The 23,079-nt window shown below is 39.3% G+C and overlaps 1 protein-coding gene across 6 annotated transcripts in view; it reads right to left on the bottom strand.

Annotated features, from left to right (window-relative positions):
- APBB1IP (amyloid beta precursor protein binding family B member 1 interacting protein) overlaps positions 1-23,079 on the bottom strand; it is a 150,062-nt gene that overhangs the window by 37,633 nt on the left and 89,350 nt on the right. For all 6 annotated transcript variants that reach the window (XM_064284925.1, XM_064284926.1, XM_023548856.2 and 3 more), the window contains 2 exons: positions 15,014-15,100; positions 13,006-13,149 (listed from right to left, as the gene is read on the bottom strand). In XM_064284925.1, coding sequence (XP_064140995.1) covers positions 13,006-13,149; positions 15,014-15,100 — 231 coding nt within the window. The remainder of the gene's footprint in view (positions 1-13,005; positions 13,150-15,013; positions 15,101-23,079) is intronic.

The following is a 23,079-nucleotide window of genomic DNA, read 5'->3' as shown; positions in this document are numbered from 1 at the left end:
ACGACAAGCTAGCAGCTCTGAACATCAAAGGCAAAGTTAGGAAATGGATTGAGCGGCAGGGGGAGGGGGAGTCGATTCAGAAGCGGAGAGGAGTTGCTGGACCTGAATCATCGGGATCCCTCAGGCACCATTCCTTGGAGCAGCTGCAGGGGGCTGGTAGTAGCGTTCAGCTGCAGTTTCCGCAGGGAGAAGCAGCCAGCAGCACACCCTACTCACACCTCTGGAACCAGAGAAGAATGGCACTCTCGGCAAAAGCTAGGTACTTGTGTATATTTTACCATGCCCCCTGCCCCTAAGCCGGTTTCAGAGGCTGTTGATTTCCCTGGGCCTGAGATAGGCTCTGTTGAGAGCCTGGAGCCATTCTCCCAGCCTTGGAGAAGGAATAAATTCACATTGGGGGAAAAGATAATTTGCCAGCTCCACTAACCTGGGGAGCTCGGAACAGAAGTGGGTCCTGTCCAGGCATAAACTGTCCATGGACTTTGAGTACCTTTCCCCCCTGCATGGACTTGTGTGGGCCTATTTCAGGAGAATAGGCCCTTGTTGGCAGACTGCAACTGTTTCAGCTGTGTGTTGGAAAGGTGGGTGTTGGATGATTGACACCACTTTGCCTATTAAACAGGGTCCTCACCTACCCACATCAGGGGCCTAAGGACTGGTGGCTCCACTCAGGTCACCCAGCCACCCATGACTGGGGTCCAAGGATAACTAGTACCTTCCACTCCTTACAACCTAAAGCATTGGGTGCCCATGGTCCGTCTGCAGAACCCAACCACCCGTACGCTCTAGGAAAGAGGGATGCACTTTCCTCAGAGTCACTTGGGGAATGATTTTCAGCCCCGCCTTGTTCAGAGTGTGACCCCCTGCTGCAGATACCAGTACCTACACAAATCACCCCTTCCCCTTAAGACTGTAGGACAGAACTTGTATAACACGTTTGATGACCAGCTACCCGGACATCTGAGCTGAATTCATACAAGAAAATTGAATGGACTCCTACACTGATATACCTGATAACAGATCTAACCATTTGATGACAGGACATCAGAGCTTCAAAGGTGAAAATAATCAAGTTAGCTCACTCAAGCAACCCATTTGGGCCTATCAAAACGAAACAAGATGCTAGGATACAGTAAACAAACATAAAATAAACTAATACAATAAGTTGACTTATAGATGGCTTGGAGACAACAGTCAATATCAAATCACATAAAGAAACACCATGATCGCTTCAACAGGCTCTCAAAACAAAGAATCAAGGGATCTTCTAGATGAAAGTGCATTCCTGGAATTACCAGGTGCAGAATACAAAAGATTAATACACAGAACCCTTCAAGACATCAGGAAGGAGATCAGGCAATATGCAGAACAAGCCAAGGAACACATAGATAAAGTAGTTGAAGAAATTACAAAAGTTATTCAAGAACACAATGAAAAATTTAATAAGCTGCAAGAATCCACAGAGAGACAGCAATCAGAAATTCAGAAGATTAACAATAAAATTACAGAAGTAGACAACTCAATAGAAAGTCAAAGGAGCAGAACTGAGCAAGTGGAAGGCAGAATTGGTGAGCTTGAAGATAAAGCACTTGGTACCAATATATTTGAAGAAAAATCAGATAAAAGAATCTAAAAAAATGAAGAAACACTAAGAATCATGTGGGACTCTATCAAGAGAATAACCTACGAGTGACTGGAGTACCAGAACAGGGAGGGATAACAGAAAATACAGAAAGAATTGCTGAAAATTTGTTGGTAGAAAACTTCCCTGATATCATGAAAAATGAGAAGATATCTATCCAAGATGCTCATCAAAATCCACATAAGGTAGATCTCAAAAGAAAGTCACCAACACATATTATAATCAAACTTGCCAAAACCAAAGATAAAGAGAGAATTTAAAGAGCAGCTAGGAATAAACGAAATGTCACCTACAAAGGAGAGTCAGTAAGAAAATCTCGGACTACTCGGCAGAAACCATGCAGGCAAGAAGGCAATGGGATGACTTATATAAAGCATTGAAGGAAAGAAACTGCCAGCCAAGAATTATATATCTTGCAAAACTGTCTCTTAAATACGAAGGTGAAATTAGGACATTTCCAGATAAACAGAAGTTTAGGGAATTCGTAAAAACCAAACCCAAACTACAAAAAACACTAAAGGGAGTTCTTTGGTTGGAAAATCGATACTATCAGGTATCAACCCAAGACTTGAACACTGGACAGAGCAACCAGATTTTCACCCAGACAGGGAAATCACAAAAATAAATCAAGATTAAAAAAATGCTCAAAACAGGGAAACAGCGATGTTATTATGTAAAAGAAGACAACATTAAAACAAGAAAAAAGGACTAAGAAATGTAGTCACAGCTCTTTCAAATGGAGAGGAAGACAAGGCGATATAAAGAAATAAAAGTTAGGTTTAAACTTAGAAAAATAGCGGTAAATATTAAGAAACCACAAAGGAGACTATCCTACTCATCAAAATAAAACACAAGGAAAAAATAGAGACTCAGCAGAAACAAAATCAACAGCAACGAAGAAGAGGAAAAGACAATATATAAACTAAACTACTCGGTACAAAAAATTAAGTGGGAAAAAGAAACTGTCAACAACACACACAAAAAGACATCAAAATGACAGCACTAAAAAAAAAAAAAAAAAAAAAACTCATACCTATCCATAATTACATTGAATGTAAAATGGACTAAATGCACTAATAAAGAGACAGAGAGTGGCAGAATGGATAAAAAAACACGATCCACCTATATGCTGCCTACAAGAGACACACCTTAGACTTAGACACACAAAGTAAAACTCGAAGGATGGAAAAAAAATATATCAAGCAAACAACAATCAAAAAAGAGCAGGAGTGGCAGTATTAATTTCTGACAAAAAAGACTTTAAAGGTAAATCTACCACAAAGGATAAGGAAGGACACTATATAATGATTAAAGGGACAATATACCAAGAAGATATAACCATATTAAATATTTCTGCACCCAATGACAGGGCTGCAGTATACATAAAACAAACTCTAACAGCATTGAAAAATGAGATAGACAGCTCCAGAATTATAGTAGGTGACTTTAACACATCACTTTCGGTGAAGGATAGGACACCCATGAAGAAGCTCAATAAAGACATGGGAGATCTAAATGCCACAATCAACAAACTTGACCTATAGACATATACAGAACACTCCACCCAACAGCAGCCAAGTATACTTTCTTTTCTAGTGCACATGGAACATTCTCTAGAATAGACCACATATTAGGTCATAAAGCAAGCCTTAGCAGAATACAAAACATCAAAATATTACAAAGCATCTTCTCTGACCATAAGGCCATAAAAGTAGAAATCAGTAACAGAAAAAGCAGGGAATAGAAATCAAACACTTGGAAACTGAACACTACCCTGCTCAAAAAAAACTGGGTTATAGAAGACATTAAGGATGGAATAAAGAAATTCATAGAATCCAATGAAAATGAAAACACTTCCTATCAGAACCTTTGGGGCACAGCAAAAGCAGTGTTCAGAGGTCAATTTATAGCAATAAATGCACACATACAAAAAGAAGGGCCAAAATCAAAGAATTATCCCTACAACTTGAACAAATAGAAAGAGAGCAACAAAAGAAACCCTCAGGCACCAGAAGAAACCAAATAATAAAAATTAGAGCAGAATTAAATGAAATAGAAAACAGAAAAACAATCAAAAGAATTAACAAGACTGAAAGCTGGTTCTTTGAAAAAATTAATAAAATAGATAAACCACTGGCCAAACTGACAAAAGAAAAACAGGAGAGGAAGCAAATAACCCAAATAAGAAAGGAGATGGGCGATATTACAACAGGCCCAACTGAAATTAAAAGAATCAAGTCAGATTACTATGAAAATTTGTACTCTAACAAATTTGAAAACCTAGAAGAAATGGAAAAATTTCTAGAAACACACTACCAACCTCACCTAACACAAACAGAGGTAAAACAAGTAAGTGGACCATAACAAAAGAAGAGATTGAAAAGGTAATCAAAAAACTCCCAACAAAAAAAAGCCCTGGCCCGGGACGGCTTCACTTCAGAGTTCTACCAAACTTTCAGAGAAGAGTTAACACCACTACTACTAAAGGTATTTCAAAGCATAGAAAAGGATGGAATACTCCCAAACTCATTCTATTAAGCCAGCATACCCCGATACCAAAACCAGGTAAAGACACCAAAAAAAAAAAAAAGAAACAAAATTACTGACCTATATCCCTCATGAACTTAGATGCAAAAATCCTCAACAAAATTCTAGCCAATAGAAATTCAACAATATACCAAAAAAATAATTCACCATGACCAAGTGGGATTCATACCAGGTATGCAGGGATAGTTCAACATTAGAAAAAAATTAATGTAATCCAATCATACAAATTAAAACAAAAGACAAGAATCACATGATCTTATCAATTCATCCAGAAAAGACATTTGACAAAGTTCAGCACCCATTCATGATAAAAACTCTCAACAAAATAGAAGGAAAATTCCTCAACGTAATAAAGGGCATTTATGCAAAGCCAACAGCCAACATCATCCTAAATGGACAGAGTCTGAAAGCATTCCCCTTGAGATTAGAAACCAGACAAGGGATACCCTTTATCACCACTCTTATTCAACATTGTGCTGTAGGTCCTAGCCAGAACAATTAGGCTACATAAAGAAATAAAGGGCATCCAGATTGGTACGGAAGGAGTGAAAGTATCTTTATTTGCAGATGACATGATCTTATACACAGAAAACCCTAAGGAATCCTCAAGAAAACTACTGAAACTAATAGAAGAGTTCAGCAGATATCAGGATACAAGATAAACATACAAAAATCAGTTGGATTTCTCTACATCAACAAAAAGAACATCGAAGAGGAAATCATCAAATCAATACCATTTACAGTAGCCCCCAAGAAGATAAAATACTTAGGAATAAATCTTACCAGAGATGTAAAAGACATATAGAAAGAAAAGTACAAGACACTACCGCAAGAAACCAAAAGAGACCTACGTAAGTGGAAAAACATACCTTGCTCATGGATAGGAAGATTTAACATTGTAAAAATGTCTATTCTAGCAAAAGCCATCTATAGATACAATGCAATTCCTATCCAACTTCCAACGACTTTTTTTTAATGAGATGGAGAAACAAATCACCAACTTCATATAGAAGGGAAAGAGGCTACGGATAAGAAAAGCATTCCTGAAAAAGAAAAACAAAGTGGGAGGTCTCACTCTACCTGATTTTAGAACCTACTATACAGCCACAGTAGTCAAAACAGCCTGGTACTGGTACAAAACAGATACATAGACCAATGGAACAAAATTGAGAATCCAGACATAAATCACTCACATATGAACAGCTGATACCTGACAGAGGGGCAAAATCAGTTAAATGGGGAAAAGACAGTCCTTTTAACAAATGGTGCTGGCATAATTGGATATCCATCTGTAAAAAAATGTAACAAGACCCATATGTCACACCATGCACAAAAAGTACCTCGAAATAAATCAAAGACCTAAATATAAAATCTAAAACAATAAAGATCATGGAAAAAAAAAATAGGGACAATGTTGGGAGCCCTAATACATGGCATAAATAGTATAGAAAACATTACTAACAATGCAGAAGAGAAACTAGATAACTGGTAGCTCCTAAAAATCAAACAGCTATGCTCATCCAAAGACTTCACCAAAAGAGTAAAAAGACTACCTACAGACTGGGAAAAAGTTTTTAGCTATGACATTTCCGATCAGCACCTGATCTCTAAAGTCTACATGATACTGCAAAAACTACAAAAAGACAAATAATGCAATTAAAAAACGGGCAAAGGATATGAACAGACACTTCACTAAAGAAGACATTCAGGCGGTGAACAGATACTTGAGGAAATGCTCACGATCATTAGCCATTAGAGAAATGCAGATCAAAACTACGAGATTCCATCTCACTCTAACAAAAAAAAAAAAAAAAACTGGGATTAATCCAAAAAAAACACAAAATAATAAATGTTGGAGAGGTTGTTGAGAGACTGGAACACTTATACATTAAAAAAAAAAAAAAATTTTTTTTTTTTTACACTGCTGGTAGGAATATAAAATGGTACAACCACTTTGGAAATCAATTTGGCACTTCCTTAAAAAGCTAGCAATAGAACTACCATACAGTCCAGCAATCCTACTCCTTGGAATATATCCTAGAGAAATACGAACCTTTACAAGAACAGATATATGCACACCCATGTCCACTGCAGCACTGTTTACAATAGCAAAAAGATGGAAGCAACCAAGGTGCCCATCAACAGATGAATGGATAAATAAATTATGGTATATTCACACAATGGAATATTACACATAGATGAAGAACAGTGATGAATCCATGAAACATTTCATAACATGGAGGAATCTGGAAGGCATTATGCTGAGTGAAAATAGTCAGTTGCAAAAGGACAAATATTGCCTAAGACCACTACTATAAGAACTTGAGAAATAGTTTAAACAGAGAAGAAAATATTCTTTAATGGTTATGGGTGGGGGAGAAGGGAGGGAAAGGGGTTTTCACTAATTAAAAAAAAAAACTATTTTAGGTGAAGGGAAAGACAACACACAGTACAGGGGAGGTCAGCACAACTGGATTAAACCAAAAGGAAAGAAGTCTTCTGAATAAACTGAATGCTTTGAAGGCCAGCAACCAAGGACCATGGTTTCAGGGGACATCTAAGCCAATTGGCGTAATAAAAGCTATTAAGATAACATTCTGCAACCCACTTTGGAGAGTGGTGTCTGGGGTCTTAAATGTTAGCAAGCGGCCATCTAAGATGCATCAATAGGTCTCAACCCACCTGGAGCAAAGGCGAATGAAGAACACCAAAGGCACAAGGTAATTATAAGCCCAAGAGACAGCAAGGGCCACATAAACCAGAGTCTACAACAGCCTGAGACCAGAAGAACTAGATGGTGCCCGGCTACAACGGATGACTGCTATGACAGGTAACAAAACAAAGAACACCTGAGGGAGCAGGAGAGCAGCGGGATGCAGACCCCAAATTCTAGTAAAAAGACCAGACTTAATGGTCTGACTGAGATTAGAAGGACCCCTGTGGTCATGGTCCCAGACCTTCTGTTACGCCAAGACAGGAAGCGTTCCCAAAGCCAACTATTCAGACGGGAATTGGACTGGACAATGGGAGAGAAAATGAGACTGATGAAGAGTGAGCTTCTTGGATCAAGTAGACGCACAAGACTATGTTGGCATCTCCTGTCTGGAGGGAAGATGGAAGGGTGGAGGGGGTCAGAAGCTGGCCGAATGGAGACAAAAAGAGACAGTGGAGGGAAGGAGTGTGCTGTCTCATGGGGGGGAGCAATTAGGAATATATAGCAAGGTGTGTATAAATTTTTGTATGAGAGACTGACTTGATTTGTAAACTTTCACTTAGAACACAAAAATTAAAAAAAGAAAACTTTAGTCAAATCTATTAATCTTCCTTTTTATATTTTTGAGTTTTTAGTCTTGTTTAAGAAGGCTTTCCCCACCCCCAAATTAAAAAATATTAACCTGTATCTTCTTCTAAGATTTCCTTATTATTTTTTTTTATTAACTTTTATTGAGCTTCAAGTGAACGTTTACAAATCAAGTCAGACTGTCACATATAAGTTTACATACATCTTACTCCGTACTCCCACTTGCTCTCCCCCTAATGAGTCAGCCCTTCCAGTCTCTCCTTTCGTGACAATTTTGCCAGCTTCCCACTCTCTCTATCCTCCCATCCCCCCTCCAGACAGGAGATGCCAACACAATCTCAAGTGTCCACCTGATATAATTAGCTCACTCTTCATCAGCATCTCTCTCCCACTCACTGTCCAGTCCCTTTCATGTCTGATGAGTTATCTTCGGGGATGGTTCCTGTCCTGTGCCAACAGAAGGTCTGGGGACCATGGCCGCCCGGATTCCTCTAGTCTCAGTCAGACCATTAAGTATGGTCTTTTTATGAGAATTTGAGGTCTGCATCCCACTGATCTCCTGCTCCCTCAGGGGTTCCCTGTTGTGCTCCCTGTCAGGGCAGTCATCGATTGTGGCCGGGCACCAACTAGTTCTTCTGGTCTCAGGATGATGTAGGTCTCTGGTTCATGTGGCCCTTTCTGTCTCTTGGGCTCTTAGTTGTCCTGTGACCTTGGTGTTCTTCATTCTCCTTTGCTCCAGGTGGGTTGAGACCAATTGATGCATCTTAGATGGCCGCTTGTTGGCATTTAAGACCCCAGATGCCACATTTCAAAGTGGGATGCAGAATGTTTTCATAATAGATTTTGCCAATTGACTTAGATGTCACCTTAAACCATGGTCCCCAAACCCCCGCCCTTGCTCCGCTGACCTTTGAAGCATTCATTTTATCCCGGAAACTTCTTTGCTTTTGGTCCAGTCCAATTGAGCTGACCTTCCATGTATTGACTGTTGTCCTTCCCTTCACCTAAAGCAGTTCTTATCTACTAATTAATCAATAAAAAACCCTCTCCCTCCCTCCCTCCCTCCCCCCCTCGTAACCACAAAAGTATGTGTCCTTCTCAGTTTTTACTATTTCTCAAGATCTTATAATAGTGGTCTTATACAATATTTGTCCTTTTGCCTCTGACTAATTTCGCTCAGCATAATGCCTTCCAGGTTCCTCCATGTTATGAAATGTTTCAGAGATTCATCACTGTTCTTTATCAACCTGCAGTATTCCACTGTGTGAATATACCACAATTTATTTGCCCATTCATCCGTTGATGGACACCTTGGTTGCTTCCAGCTTTTTGCTATTGTAAACAGAGCTGCAATAAACATGGGTGTGCATATATCCGTTTCTGTGAAGGCTCTTGTTTCTCTAGGGTATATTCCGAGGAGTGGGATTTCTGGGTTGTATGGTAGTTCTATTTCGAACTTTTTAAGAAAACGCCAGATAGATTTCCAAAGTAGTTGTACCATTTTACATTCCCACCAGCAGTGTATAAGAGTTCCAATCTCTCCGCAGCCTCTCCAACATTTATTATTTTGTGTTTTTTGGATTAATGCCAGCCTTGTTGGAGTGAGATAGAATCTCATCGTAGTTTTAATTTGCATTTCTTAATGGCTAATGATCGAGAGCATTTTCTCATGTATCTGTTGGCTGCCTGAATATCTTCTTTAGTGAAGTGTGTGTTCATATCCTTTGCCCACTTCTTGATTGGGTTGTTTGTCTTTTTGTGGTTGAGTTTTGACAGAATCATGTAGATTTTAGAGGTCAGGCGCTGGTCGGAGATGTCATAGCTGAAAATTCTTTCCCAGTCTGTAGGTGGTCTTTTTACTCTTTTGGTGAAGTCTTTAGATGAGCATAGGTGTTTGATTTTTAGGAGCTCCCAGTTATCGGGTTTCTCTTCGTCATTTTTGGTAATGTTTTGTATTCTGTTTATGCCTTGTATTAGGGCTCCTAACGTTGTCCCTATTTTTTCTTCCATGATCTTTATCGTTTTAGTCTTTCTGTTTAGGTCTTTGATCCACCTGGAGTTAGTTTTTGTGCATGGTGTGAGGTATGGGTCCTGTTTCATTTTTTTGCAAATGGATATCCAGTTATGCCAGCACCATTTGTTAAAAAGGCTCTCTTTTCCCCAGTTAATTGACACTGGTCCTTTGTCAAATATCAGCTGCTCATACGTGGATGGATCTATGTCTGGGTTCTCAATTCTGTTCCATTGGTCTATGTGTCTGTTGTTGTACCAATACCAGGCTGTTTTGACTACTGTGGCTGTATAATAGGTTCTGAAGTCGGGTAAGGTGAGGCCTCCCACTTTCTTCTTCTTTTTCAGTAGTGCTTTGCTTATCCGGGGCTTCTTTCCCTTCCATATGAAATTGGTGATTTGTTTCTCTATCGCCTTAAAATATGACATTGGAATTTGGATCGGAAGTGCGTTAAATGCATAGATGGCTTTTGGTAGAATAGACATTTTTACTATGTTAAGTCTTCCTATCCATGAGCAGGGTATGTTTTTCCACTTAAGTATGTCCTTTTGAATTTCTTGTAGTAGAGCTTTGTAGTTTTCTTTGTATAGGTCTTTTACATCCTTGGTAAGATTTATTCCTAAGTATCTTATCTTCTTGGGGGCTACTGTGAATGGTATCGATTTGGTTATTTCCTCTTCGGTGTTCTTTTTGTTGATGTAGAGGAATCCAAGTGATTTTTGTATGTTTATTTTATAACCTGAGACTCTGCCAAACTCTTCGATTAGTTTCAGTAGTTTTCTGGAGGATTCCTTAGGGTTTTCTGTGTATATAATCATGTCATCTGCAAATAGAGATAATTTTACTTCCTCCTTGCCAATCTGGATGCCCTTTATTTCTTTGTCTAGCCTAATTGCCCTGGCTAGGACTTCTAGCACGATGTTGAATAAGAGCGGTGATAAAGGGCATCCTTGTCTGGTCCCCGTTCTCAAGGGAAATGCTTTCAGGTTCTCTCCATTTAGAGTGATATTGGCTGTTGGCTTTGCATAAAAAAAAAAAAAAACAAACTTTTTTTTTTTTTTGCATAGGTGCCCTTTATTATGTTGAGGAATTTTCCTTCAATTCCTATTTTGGTGAGAGTTTTTATCATAAATGGGTGTTGGACTTTGTCAAATGCCTTTTCTGCAGATTTCCTTATTTTTATAAACGATATTTAACCACTCTAGGATTTAATTTGGAACATGGTGTGAAGTAGGAAAAGATTTTTTCCAAATAGATACACAATTATTTTGATGCTATTTACTGAACAGCACATTCTTTCCCCATTGCTGTAAAATAGTCTCTTCTATTAGATGATGTTATGGATTGAATTTTGTCCAAAAATATGTGTTGTAAATTCTAACCCCTATGTTGTTGAAAGGAACCTTGGTGGTGCAATGGTTAAGCACTTGTCTACCATCTGAATGGTCAATGGTTCCAACCCAGCAGCCCCTCCACAGGAGAAAGATGTGGTAGCTTGCTTCTGTAAATGTTTACAGCCTTGGAAATCTATGGGGCAGTTCTACTCTGTCCTATAGGGTCATTCCTGCTATGAATGGGATCAGAGTTCAGCTGCCAACCAAAAGGTTGGCAGTTGGAATCCACCAGTCACTCCTTGGAAACCCTACGGGGCAGTTCTACTCTTTCCTAGAGGGTTGTTATGAGTCGGAATCGACTCAACGGCAATGGGTAGGTAGTAGTACTATGAATGGAATCTTTTGCACTGCATTTTAATTTGCGTATTATTCGTGTATAGGAAAACCATTTCTTTTTGGTACATTTATTTGGTCCTAATAGCTTTTCAGTTGAGTGTTTTCTACTGTTCGGTAGGTGATCATATGAGCTGTGAACAATGAAAATTTCTTTCTCTTCTTTTCCAACAGTTATACCTCTTATTGTTTTTCTTGACTTGCTGTCTAGTTTCTCCTCTCAACATTAATGACAGCAGTGAGGGAAAGTATGCTTGTCCAACTCCAATGTGAGCATCTCCAATTTGTAACTATGCGTGTTGGCTGCTATATAGGTTGCTTTTTATACCTCACCTCTGTTTAAATGCCAAAGATATACAAACATTTCTGAAATAAAAAAAAGAATTACTTGTGGTAAACTGTTATGTCCCCATTGAGACTAGAATGAAGACAGCATAGTTGGGAATATATCAGTTCTAAGACTGATATAAGACTGATAAAAGAGGCTAAATGGAAGCAGTAGGTGTCCTGGACCAGAAACTACCCATAACGCCCCCTCTGCATTCCAACAGAGGATAAAAGAGCCTTACTTCTAGTGCAGGGAGTCCTGGTGGCACAGCAGTTAAGTGCTTGGCAGCTAAACAAAAGGTTGGCGGTTCAAACCCACCAGCCACTCCACGGGAGAAAGATACAGCAGTCTGCTTCCATAAAGATTTACAGCCTTGGAAAACCTATGGGAGAGTTCTACTCTGTGCTATGGGGCCCTATGAGTCAAAATCGACTTGATGGTATGGGTGCTCCTAGTGGGAGCAGAACTGGCATTCACCATGACTTCACCTGCACAGAAATGTGAGTCAAGTCCTATTAGAGAAAGCCGGCAATTCACGAATGTGCTGTTGGTGATACCCTGGATTCAGCAGTGAAGGCAAAATGCTTCAGCTCACCCCAGACGTAGAAAAGGGACATCTCCTGTTGTCGGTTGCCATGGAGTTGATTCTGACTCATGTTGACCCCATTTGCGCAGAGTAGAACTGCTCCACGGGGTTTCTAAGGCTGTGATCTTTCAGAAGCAGATGAACAGGCCTGTTCTCTGAGGTGCCTCTGGGTGGGTTCAAACCGCCACCTTTTTGGCTAGTAGTGGAGCGCTTAACCATTTGTTCTACCCAGAGACTCAGAAAGCTTTACGGAGGTGAACATAGGATGGAAATGCCCCAAATCTAAGAAAGGTCTTAGAAAAAGCTAATGGTAAGACAGAGAGTTAAAATTACATTTCAAAGAAGAATTTAAGATGTGCTCAGAAATTTGAAGAATAATCCCAAATCATCAAGTAAAAGAAAATGTCCGAGATGCTCTATTGAATTAGGCAGGGAAATGCATACAGGATACCTCAGGGAACAATTTAAATGTTCAGAGTATAAGGGCTAAAATCTCAGTGAAGATCTTATCAAGAACCTCTAGGATTCCAGATGAAAGAAGGGTTTTTACTACAATGGCTACAGGATGAAAGTGTGAAGCCACTGGACGAGATATGAAAAGTAACAAAATAATCGCCAGAAAAACACTTCCGCCATAATTTTTGAAACCAGATTTTAAAACAGAAAAAATTCTTCTATCTGCAAGAGAGAACTATGGAAAAATTCAAAAGGATTTCAGTAATTTTTTACAAACTTTGTAATACAATGAACCCCACAGGGAGAGAGGGTATTTAAATTGCCACCTGAGGACTTCTTAGTTGCGCTTTCATGAAATGCCTTTTTTGCCAAAATGTTTTGTTGTTGTTTTCTAAATTCCCTCTCACCTTAGTCTTTCCTTTGGGTACATAATAAATCCCAGAAGCCCGAAGAAGAAAATAACGCCTTTTCCAGGATTTCTTTCCATCTTCTTTCAAATAAAGCGCTCCTTCAAGTTCTGGCACAATGACAGAGGTTCCACAGAAACTTTCCTGCAATTGAGATTCTGGTTACATAAAATACACAAAAGGTAAAACACATATTTTTGTTGATATTTAAACAAACTGTGGAAAACCAGCCTTTAAACTAAAAGTCATTTTTATCCACAACTCTGACTGAATGCTTATGTTTAAGGTGACATGCCATTTGCAGTAAAGGGGAAAGAATCGCACAGTGGCTAGGACTCCAGCTCCTGAGTTGACTTCAAGGCTTCCTGACCACTTATCTCTGTGACCGTGGGCAAGTCACTAAGTGTCAGTTCCCTTATTTGCAAAACAGGAATAATAAAAACCCCGACTTTATTAGGAAGGTTGTGAGACAATCTTGGTATATTGTAAAAGTATTTCAAAAAGGCTATTACCATTACAGAAACCCTGGTGGTGCAGTGGTTAAGAGCTATGGCTGCTAACCAAAAGGTCTGCAGTTTGAACCCATCAGCCTCTCCTTGGAAACCCTATGGGGTGGTTCTACTCTGTCCTATATGGTCACTATGAGTCAGAATCAACTCGATGGCAGTGGGTTTTTTTGGTATTATGATTATAGAGTCCTTGGGTAGTGCGAACTGTTGACGCACTCCTTCAGGTATTATCTGGAAGGTTAACGCAGTTAACACAGTTCTGCTCTGACACATGTGGGGTTGCTATGAGTCAGAATCAACTCAATGGCACCTGTTTTTGTTTTTAACTGTTAGAACTGTTAGATAAGTTGGCAAATTGGAAAATTATTACTTTTCTGGTAATTCCAAAAAACCTGGCACTCGTCTCATCTGCAGGATGGACTGGGAACAGAGCCACGTTTTCAGCCTAGTTACTATGTGAAAACTCATTTGGAGTTTCAAAAAATCAACTGTCAAATTAACTGCTGGAACATGCCCCCCAAATGGCAATAAGAGACATCTGTACAGTAACCAAAACCCTGGTGGCATAATGTTTAAGCACTATGGCTGCTAACCAAAAAGTCAACACTTTGAGTCTACCAGGAGCTCCTTGGACACCATATGGGGCAGTTCTACTCTGTCCTATAGGGTCGCTATGAGTTGGAATCAACTCGATGGCAATGGGTTGTTTTTTTTTTTGTTTTTATGTAGTAACCAACACACTACGTTCCTGTTAAATCACTGGAGGCCTGTAATAATCCAATGTTGTTGTTGTTGGGTGTCGCTGAGTTGATTTCGACTCATGATGACCCCATGTGACATAGTAGAACTGTTCCATAGGGTTTTCTAGGCTGTAATACTGACAAAAGCGGATCACCAGGTCTTTCGCCCGCGGAGCCACTAGGTGGATTCGAACTATCAACCTTTAGGTTTGCAGCCAAGTGCTTAACTATTTGCTCCACTAGGGCTCTTAATAATTCAATATGATTGGTAACTCTATTGTCACCATCGTGTGTTAGGAAACTGAGGCTCACAGAAGGGACTTGCCTCATAGCTCAGGAACCACAACGGGCAGAGTCACACCTCCTATCAGGGTTCTTCCTACCACAACTGGCTGCTGGGAAAGCAATTTAAATTCACTTTAAGGAAGATTTGAAAACCCTTAAGTCTAACTGCAGCGGAGCACTTAGGTAATAAAATATGCAGACTGTTAGGAGATGAGTTACATGAGGATTTATAAGTCTTTTAGTCATGAACCACTATCCCACTTCACGAAAAAAGCAAAATAGATAAAGCCATAACTTTTACAACTGACTCAGAGAAACAGCTTAGTTATTTAAATAGCTAAATTTTGTGAGAATCTGATTTCAACTTAAAATTTCATTGTGTGTCTCAGAATTTCTTATTGTTCGCAGAAGCAAATAATCTTAAAATGGATACAGTTAATGTCCTTTTCTTCCAGTCTGCAAAATTAAGCTTACCTCGAGTAAGGATTCCTTGTTCTTCGCATTCATTTTCTCATTTGTTTCCTTGCCTTCTTTTTTGCCTTTGTTATCCAAGTAAAAATTCTAAATGAAATGTTAGATGATCAGCTCAGTAAGTGTTTATTACCGTGTGAGACACAGCAAGGAATTCACAATCTTGCTGGACAGAGGACTTACCTGTAGGAATCAAACAGGAAACCCATGGTGTACAGTATCAACCAGCCTTACTGAATGCTTACTGTGTGGCATCATAGAGGTAGAAGCAAAACATTCCTTCCCTCCGACAGTTCGCCATCAATTAGAAGATATGAGCAAATAATAGCAAAGGATATGATGGCATTTAATTGTTAAATTCATGGTATAAAATATGCATGCCAAGTGATGCGATCGGGGAGAGTGCCATGCACTGGGAAGGGGCTAAGAGTGGAGGGCAAGTCAAATCCAGCTCCCACCTCCAAGAGCAGAATTACATGGTGGATACTACATAGGAGCCCAAAGTCCTCTGCAGCAGATATTCTGTCTTATCAAGAGAAGCTTGAAACCTGGATTTTTGTAAATATAAGAAACTAATTTTTTAAAAAAATAGGTTATATATTTTAGAGCAATTTTAGGTCACAGAAAAATTGTGCAGAAAGTGTAGAGGGTTCTCATATACTGCCCCAACCCCCCTACTGTTTCCCTGATTATTACATGTTGCATTTCTATGGTACATTTGTTACAACTGATGAGCCAATATTGATGCGTGATTATTAACTAAAGTCCACAGCTCTCATGAGGGTTCATTCCTTGTGTTGTACAGTCCTATGGGTGTTGACAAATGCATAATGCCATGTGTCCACCATCATAGTATCCTGCAGAATAGTTTCACTGCCCTAAGAATGCCCTGTGCTTCACCCATTTATCCCTGGCCCTTCTCACTCCACTCCTGGCAACCACTGATCTTTTCACTATCTCTATAGTCTTGCCTCTTCTAGAATGTCACATAGCTGGAATCATACAGTGTGTAGCTTTTTCACTTTGTGATAGGCATTTAAGGTTCCTCCATGTCTTTTCATAGCTTGATAGCTCACTTCTTTTCACTGCTGAACAATACTCCATTGTGCATCTGTACAGTTTATCCATTCACCCGCAGAAAGACATTTTGGTTGCTTCCTATTTTTTGCAATTATGAACAAAGCTGCTATAAACATTCATTCATGTGCCAGGTTTTTGTGTCGACATCTGTTTTCATGGCAACTAATTTTATTTTTTATAAAACACTGTGAGGGTCAATCACAACATAGAGTTTGCTACTTGGCAATTCTAAGGATAGAGAGAAATAGAAAGGGCATTTCTGGAAAGAGAGCCAGTCTAAATAAAGGTAAGAAAGACCATTATTTCAATGCACTCTTCAATGGGTTCATGCTCTTTAAGCTAGGTTTATATTATGTATCAGTATCTTATTAATACTGAATATCAATAAAATGGCTAAAAGTACATATTAAATACATAAGTTACCTAAAAATCATGAGTACTCAGGGGCTAATTTTTATATAATTAGTACAGCTGAGGGATCCATACTGGTGTGAATATTATGAGTGACCACTGCCACACCCTAGCTTTGAGGACTTTCATATGAAAATTTAAGAGTTTTATAAAATAATACATTAAAAATGTGTTAAATGTAGAAAACAGACCTCAGGAGCACATTCTTTTAACTTAAGGCACCCACTGAATCTAGGCACAAATGTTTATTTAGACCATAGAAGTGTTTTTCAAAGTGTGATGTTCAGACTATCTTGATGCTTGATAAGATGCATATCCCTGGGCTCCCAACGTACTGAACTGGAATCTTTGGGGCAGGGCCTGGAAATCTGCACTCTAGCAAGCTCCCTGGATGATATTCATACACACTGAAGTTTGAGAACTGAGCATACTAGATACAAAGTTAGGAAGCACAGAAAACAACAAATGCTGGTGAGGCTGTGGGGAGATTGGAACCCTTATCCATTGCTAGGGGGACTGATAATGGTACGAACACTGTGGAAAACGACATGGTACTTCCTCAAAAAGCTAGAAATAGAAATACCTTATGATCCAGCAATCCCACTCCTAGGTATATATCCTAGAGATCTAATAAAAGAGACACGGACAGACATATGCACACCTCTGTTCACTGCAGCATTACAATAGCAAAAAGATGGAAACCACTTAAGTGCCCATCAATGGATGAATGGATAAACAAAAGGTGGTACATACATACAATGGAACTACAGAGCTATAAAGAATACTGATGAGTCCTGGAAACATCTTATAATGTATGTGAAATTGGAGGACATTATGCTGAGTGAAATAAATCACAAAAGGACGAATACTGTATGACTGCAATTTTATAAGACGACAAGAATAGACATATATACAGAGACCAATGCTCAATGGTGGTTACCAGGAATGGGGGAGGGGGGCGGTGTAGAGGGGCAAGCACTCTTGACATAGTAGACACTTGTTATTTTTGGTGATGGGAAAGGTAGTATCGGATGTGGGTGAAGTGCTCACAGGCTGACCAAGATAAATGGTATTATTAAGAAGTACACGAGAGAGGGACATTTTTGGTAAAGGATGACAAATAATATAATTTTGTAACAACAACCAAAACATATGTGTATGTTTACACAAATATGTACGTAGGTATATATATATGTATATGGGTATGAATATGTGGCAGAGCTGTGATAGCAAAGCGGTTAAGAGCTCAGGCTGCTAACCAAAATGTTGGCAGTTCAAATCCATCAGCCGCCCCTTGGAAGCTCTATGGGTCAGTTCTAGTCTGTCCTATAAGGTCACTGTGAGTTGGAATTGATTTGACAGCATACAGCAAAAACAATGACTATGCGGGTACATATGTGTGCACAAACAGATGTATCTATAAGCATATATACATACAGGTATGTGTGTGCATGCATGTATATCCATATATATAGTAAACACAATTACAGATACTTCTTAGACATAGCCAAACACCTCACAAGATTGGTTTTCTGAGTTTGAAGGTTTAGGATCATAGTCTCATGGGACAACTCAGGTAACTGGCATAATATAGTTCCTAAAGTGTGTGTTTTATATCCCAATGTGGTTAAGTAGTGTCTGGGTTCTTAAAACCTCACGAGTGGCCACCTAAGATACAACTATTGAACAAAAGAGAAAGGTGCAAACTAAAGACTCAGAGAAGAAAGTCTACAGGACTAACAGCCTACATGAATTAGATGGTGCCTGGCTACCACTCTGAATGGTTCTGATCAGGGCCACAATAGATGGATCCTGATAAAATGGGAGAAAAATGTGGAACAGAACTCAAATTTTTAAGAAGCCCAGACTTACTGGACCAGTTGAGACTACAGGAGTCCCCAAGACTATCATGCTAAGATATTCTTTAAACTTTAAACTGAAATTATCCCTTGAGGTCACCTTTTAGCTAAATAACAGATTGGCTCATAAAATAAAGAATATCATCCGTGTGTAAAGAGCTCCTTTAAGAATCATCTATATGAGACCAATGGTCAAAAAACTGCTCTAAAGCAAAGATGAGAAGGTAAGGGGGCTGGGAAACTAGAGTACTGGAAATGGTACAACCAGAACAGAATGAATGAGACTGACTTCATATCGTAAAAAATGTAACCAATATCCGTTAATAATCTGTATAGAAATTGTTAAATGGGAACCTAACTTGCTGCATGAAATTTCACCTTAAACACAATATTCTAAAAAAGAGAAAGAAAAAAAAAAAGTTAGGAAGCAAATTGAAGGCAAGTAATATTTACAGAATTAGAATATCTCTTAGAAAGAAAGTGCATAGAAATGGCAATTTGTTAAAATAAGTAAGGAAAATAAGTCAAGAATAATTCCTTCTACAATTTTTATTGAAAATGATCTTTTTAAAATACATTTTTAATATGTTTTTATTTGCTTCTGACAGAACAGTATAGTCTGAATTAGTGTAATTATAATACATAAGGAGCCATGGTGGTGCAATGGTTAAGCATTCAACAGCTGATCCAACCCCCCCAGCAGCTCTGTGGAAGAACGACCTGGCATCTGCTCCTGTAAAGTTTACAGTCTAGAAAACCCTATGGTGCAGTTCTACTCTGTCACATGTGGTCATTATGAGTTGAAATTGACTGGATGGCACCTAAAGACAATTATATAGGATTGAGAAAATTATTTTAATTTTACATGTTTGGCTTGAAGACTACTACTTAGAATACCACCTTTGAGAACTCTGTACAAAGGTTTTCAATGCATGCTTTTCATTTAATCCTTATAAAACCAAACCAAACCCATTGCTGTCAAGTCAATTTCGACTCATAGTGACCATATAGGACAGAGTAGACTCGACGGCAATGGGTTTAGTAAAGGGCAAACCATTTGCATCATCCAGGGACCACTACAAAGGCACAGAGGTCCTTAAATATTGGGTGTCTTTGGGCCTCCAGTGAACAGTGAACAGGCTAGGGTTGGGGATCAATGCAGCACACCTGAATGAATTAGTGGCCCACACTGAGGAAGATCAGACAAGACCATTGCTCCCAATTCTTCTCTTCCTCTCTGGGTCAGAATACATCTATGCCCACTCTCAAGTGACTTGAAGTATCTCCCCCTAGAATGGGCAGAGTTCATTTCCTTGCCCCTTTATGTTAAGTTTGGCCACATGACTCGCTTGGGCCAAAAGAATGTGGGTGGAAGAGATGGTGCGCTAGTTCTGAGCAAAAGACATGAGGGGCATCATGTGTTTCCATTCATTCTTCTGTACTCTTGCCATTCAGCATGAGAGGAATATGTCATGTGTAGCTGCCAGTCCAAGGACAACAGAAGACATGTGGAGCTGCCTGAATCTGACTCACATTCTGGAGCTAAGGATAGATGATTTGCAGACCAAGGAGAGAGGAAATGCCTGTTGTTGTAAGCCTCCAAGATTCTTAGGGTCTATTTCATGCACCAAGGAGCTGCGGTGGCTCAACGATTAAGCTCTTAGCTGCTTAAGGCTGGCAGTTCGAACCCACCTAGCAGCTTCACAGGAGAAAGACCTGGTGATCTGCTTATATAAAGATTATAGTCTAGGAAACCCTATGGAGCAGTTCTACTAGACATGGGATCGCTATGAGTCAGAACTGACTCGATGGCACCCATCAACAACATTTCATGCATAAGGAACTGACAAATATACATGACCACACTGGCTGGGGAGAGGATCCACGGCACGTAAGCCAAGGGGGACTTTCCTTTAACATAGTAGTCCATAGTGGGGTACCACAAAGGTGCTTACTGTATGGCTTTCCCTCCAGTGGGCCTGTCTCTGGATGGTCAAAGCTGACCTTGGCCAATAAAGGGAGACTGGAAGGAAATGGAGGAAAGGCCCACAGTGGTTCATGCCTGGAACCTTTCTGCACCTGAGGGGAAGAATGAAGTTGTGTTTCTCTTTCTGCTCCTCATTCATGCAACCACAACCACCACCAAATTTCAGTTAAGGAACAGAACAATCTACGGAACAAAAATTGCTGAAAGTATTAACAGTGATTCTTGTTGAAGAGTGAGATTGTGGGCAATTTAATTTCCTTTCTTATATTTTTCTGTATTTTCTAATTTTTTAAAAGATAATAAATTGGTATTTCCGAAGTCAGAAAAAAAGATGTAATTTAAAAAAGCACTAATGAGTAGCAATTGTAAGGTTAATTGAGATATGTTTTTTAAGACCCTCACTGAAAAACAAATTCTGAAGGCTCCTCCAAAACCATACCAAACCCTCTGCCATCAAGTTGATTCTGACTCATAGCGACCCTTAGGACAGCACAGAACTGCCCCATAGGGTTTCCAATGAATGGCTGGTGGATTCAAACTGCCAACATTTTGGTTAGCAGCCAAGTTCTTAACCACTGCATCACCGGAGCTCCTAGCATAATATTAATACTGCAATAATTTTCTGTCTCTAGATACAGTCACAGTTCTTTTGGTTGCAGCAATGTCTCTGGTCTTGTACAGTGGGACTACATGTCAGTATAACTGGGAAAAAGAAAGCTTTCAGGTTCCAGCTGGCTTTCATTTGAACATCTGCTGGTTACTTAGGTAAAGCAGATCACCCTGTGACTACAACTGACTAGACAAGATTTTTCTTAATGACAACCAGGCTGGCAAACCAGGGTTTCAAACCAGTTCAGACAGGTTCAGTCACAGCCAGGAAGTGAAACTGGAACAGACCTGAAGTTTTAAAAAAATTGGGTTATCCAGAACAACAAATTAAATGGGAAAAATCATGGGTCAAAGCCCTAGAGTGGGAGCTTCAGAAGAGGCACAGTGAGCCCTTTCAGGAGCCTGATGCATGAGACTGAATTACCGGCAGAACTGTGGAGAGCAACACGCATTCAAAGTGGTGCTGTCTCAGCCACCATCTTTGAGCGAGACATTGCTGTTGCTATGCAATGCGTATGCTGCCCTTGTTTTCTGAGAGGGACATTAAGTTTCTAGCAGTGCTTCGACCTGTAAGTTTTCCTGTTCCAGTTATCACTCTGGTTCACCCAAATTTAAAAAATTCAGGTCTGTTCTGGTTTTGCTTCCTTGGTCATGACTGAACTGGGAAGAACCAGTTTGAAGCCTGGCTTTGATCTCTGTTTTCTTAGCTGTAAACTAGGAATAATAATACATTGTTCTTAACTATCTTAGTTGTGGAGATTAAAGATAATATATGCAAAGCCTCCAGCCTAGCACATGTATTAAGTAAACAGAAGTAGTTTATTATTATTTTTAGTAATTTTTCTCTTCCTCTGGATCATCTGTATTTTATAAAAAAATAAGCTTTGTTACAAGCTTTGGTGAAAATAAGTTCTTAGGCTTGACACTTTAACAAAGATATCAATAATATTCAATAGAAGTTGGTTCTTATAAGTATCCTTATCTCTGGAAGTTTCTCTTTGCAATCACAGAGGAAAGCCCATTAACACAAAGAAAGCTTTGAGGGATAATAAGCAGAGCGACAAAAATTCAGTCAATTACTTTTTCCCTTTGTAAATGCCCAGGGTTCTGAGAATAGGTGAGATGGGAGTATCTGCACTATGGAAAGATTTCCACTATCTCTTGAGAAAGGAAAACAACTCAAAGAAAAATTTAAGGAGCGTATCTCAAATGACTTAAATACAATGTATAAATTTTATGCTAAATTTTAGATAAAATGAAAAAAGTTTTTTGAAGGTGAGAGGACTCAACATGTTTAAAGCCAAGTTCATCATCTTCTGCTCTCAATCTATGTCTTTCCTTGTGCTTCCCACCTCAGTGAACGGCACCAGATTCCACCCCATTCCCTAGCCTGAAACCAGGATATCATCCTTGTCTCTTACTTCTATGCCTTCCCACCACCACTGCAACCAGTTGGTCACCATATTCTGAAAAATTCTACCTCCTAAATGTCTCCCAACCCCTTCCAGTCCATCACCGTCTCCTCTTTCTGGGCTTCTGTAGCAACCTTCCCATCACACAGCAGCTTATACTTTGTTTCTCAGAATCTATTCTCTTATTGTATACTCTTTCCTCCCATTTAGAATTCTTAAATTGCTCCCTGAAATCCTCAGCATAAAGTCCAACCTCCTTAAAAAAGTTTATAATGTCATTTATGATCTTGTTCCTACTTCTCTCCAGTTAAATAGAGTTTTGCTAGGAGCATATGATTTGGTTAAAAACAACTGAATCAGAACAAAATCATAGCAGAAAACAACAAATTGGTTAAAAGCTTCCCCAGGTACTTATTTCTCAGATCTTAGTAATCCTGATGCACTGTAGAAACAATATGATGTATCTTTAAGCCTTCTGGACCATGTGTCAGAATCTTCCAAGTTTTTTTTTTTTTATTAATATTTGACTTTTAGCCGATTTTGTTTGTTTGGCATATCCTTGTAAAGTTTAAGCTCTGCATTAAGATATCAGAGAGTGGGCATGTATAAACCAACAACCTGATGCCATTGGCCTTTGCTACTCCTTGACCTTACCTCACCCATGCATGGTCCAGCCATACAAACTATTTGCCCCTTCTCTAAATGCATCTT

Source organism: Loxodonta africana, chromosome 4 (genome assembly GCF_030014295.1).
Source record: "Loxodonta africana isolate mLoxAfr1 chromosome 4, mLoxAfr1.hap2, whole genome shotgun sequence".
Classification (NCBI taxonomy): Eukaryota; Metazoa; Chordata; class Mammalia; order Proboscidea; family Elephantidae; genus Loxodonta; species Loxodonta africana.
The sequence above is the reverse complement of the archived record's forward strand: the minus strand, read 5'-3'. Positions and strand labels throughout refer to the sequence as shown.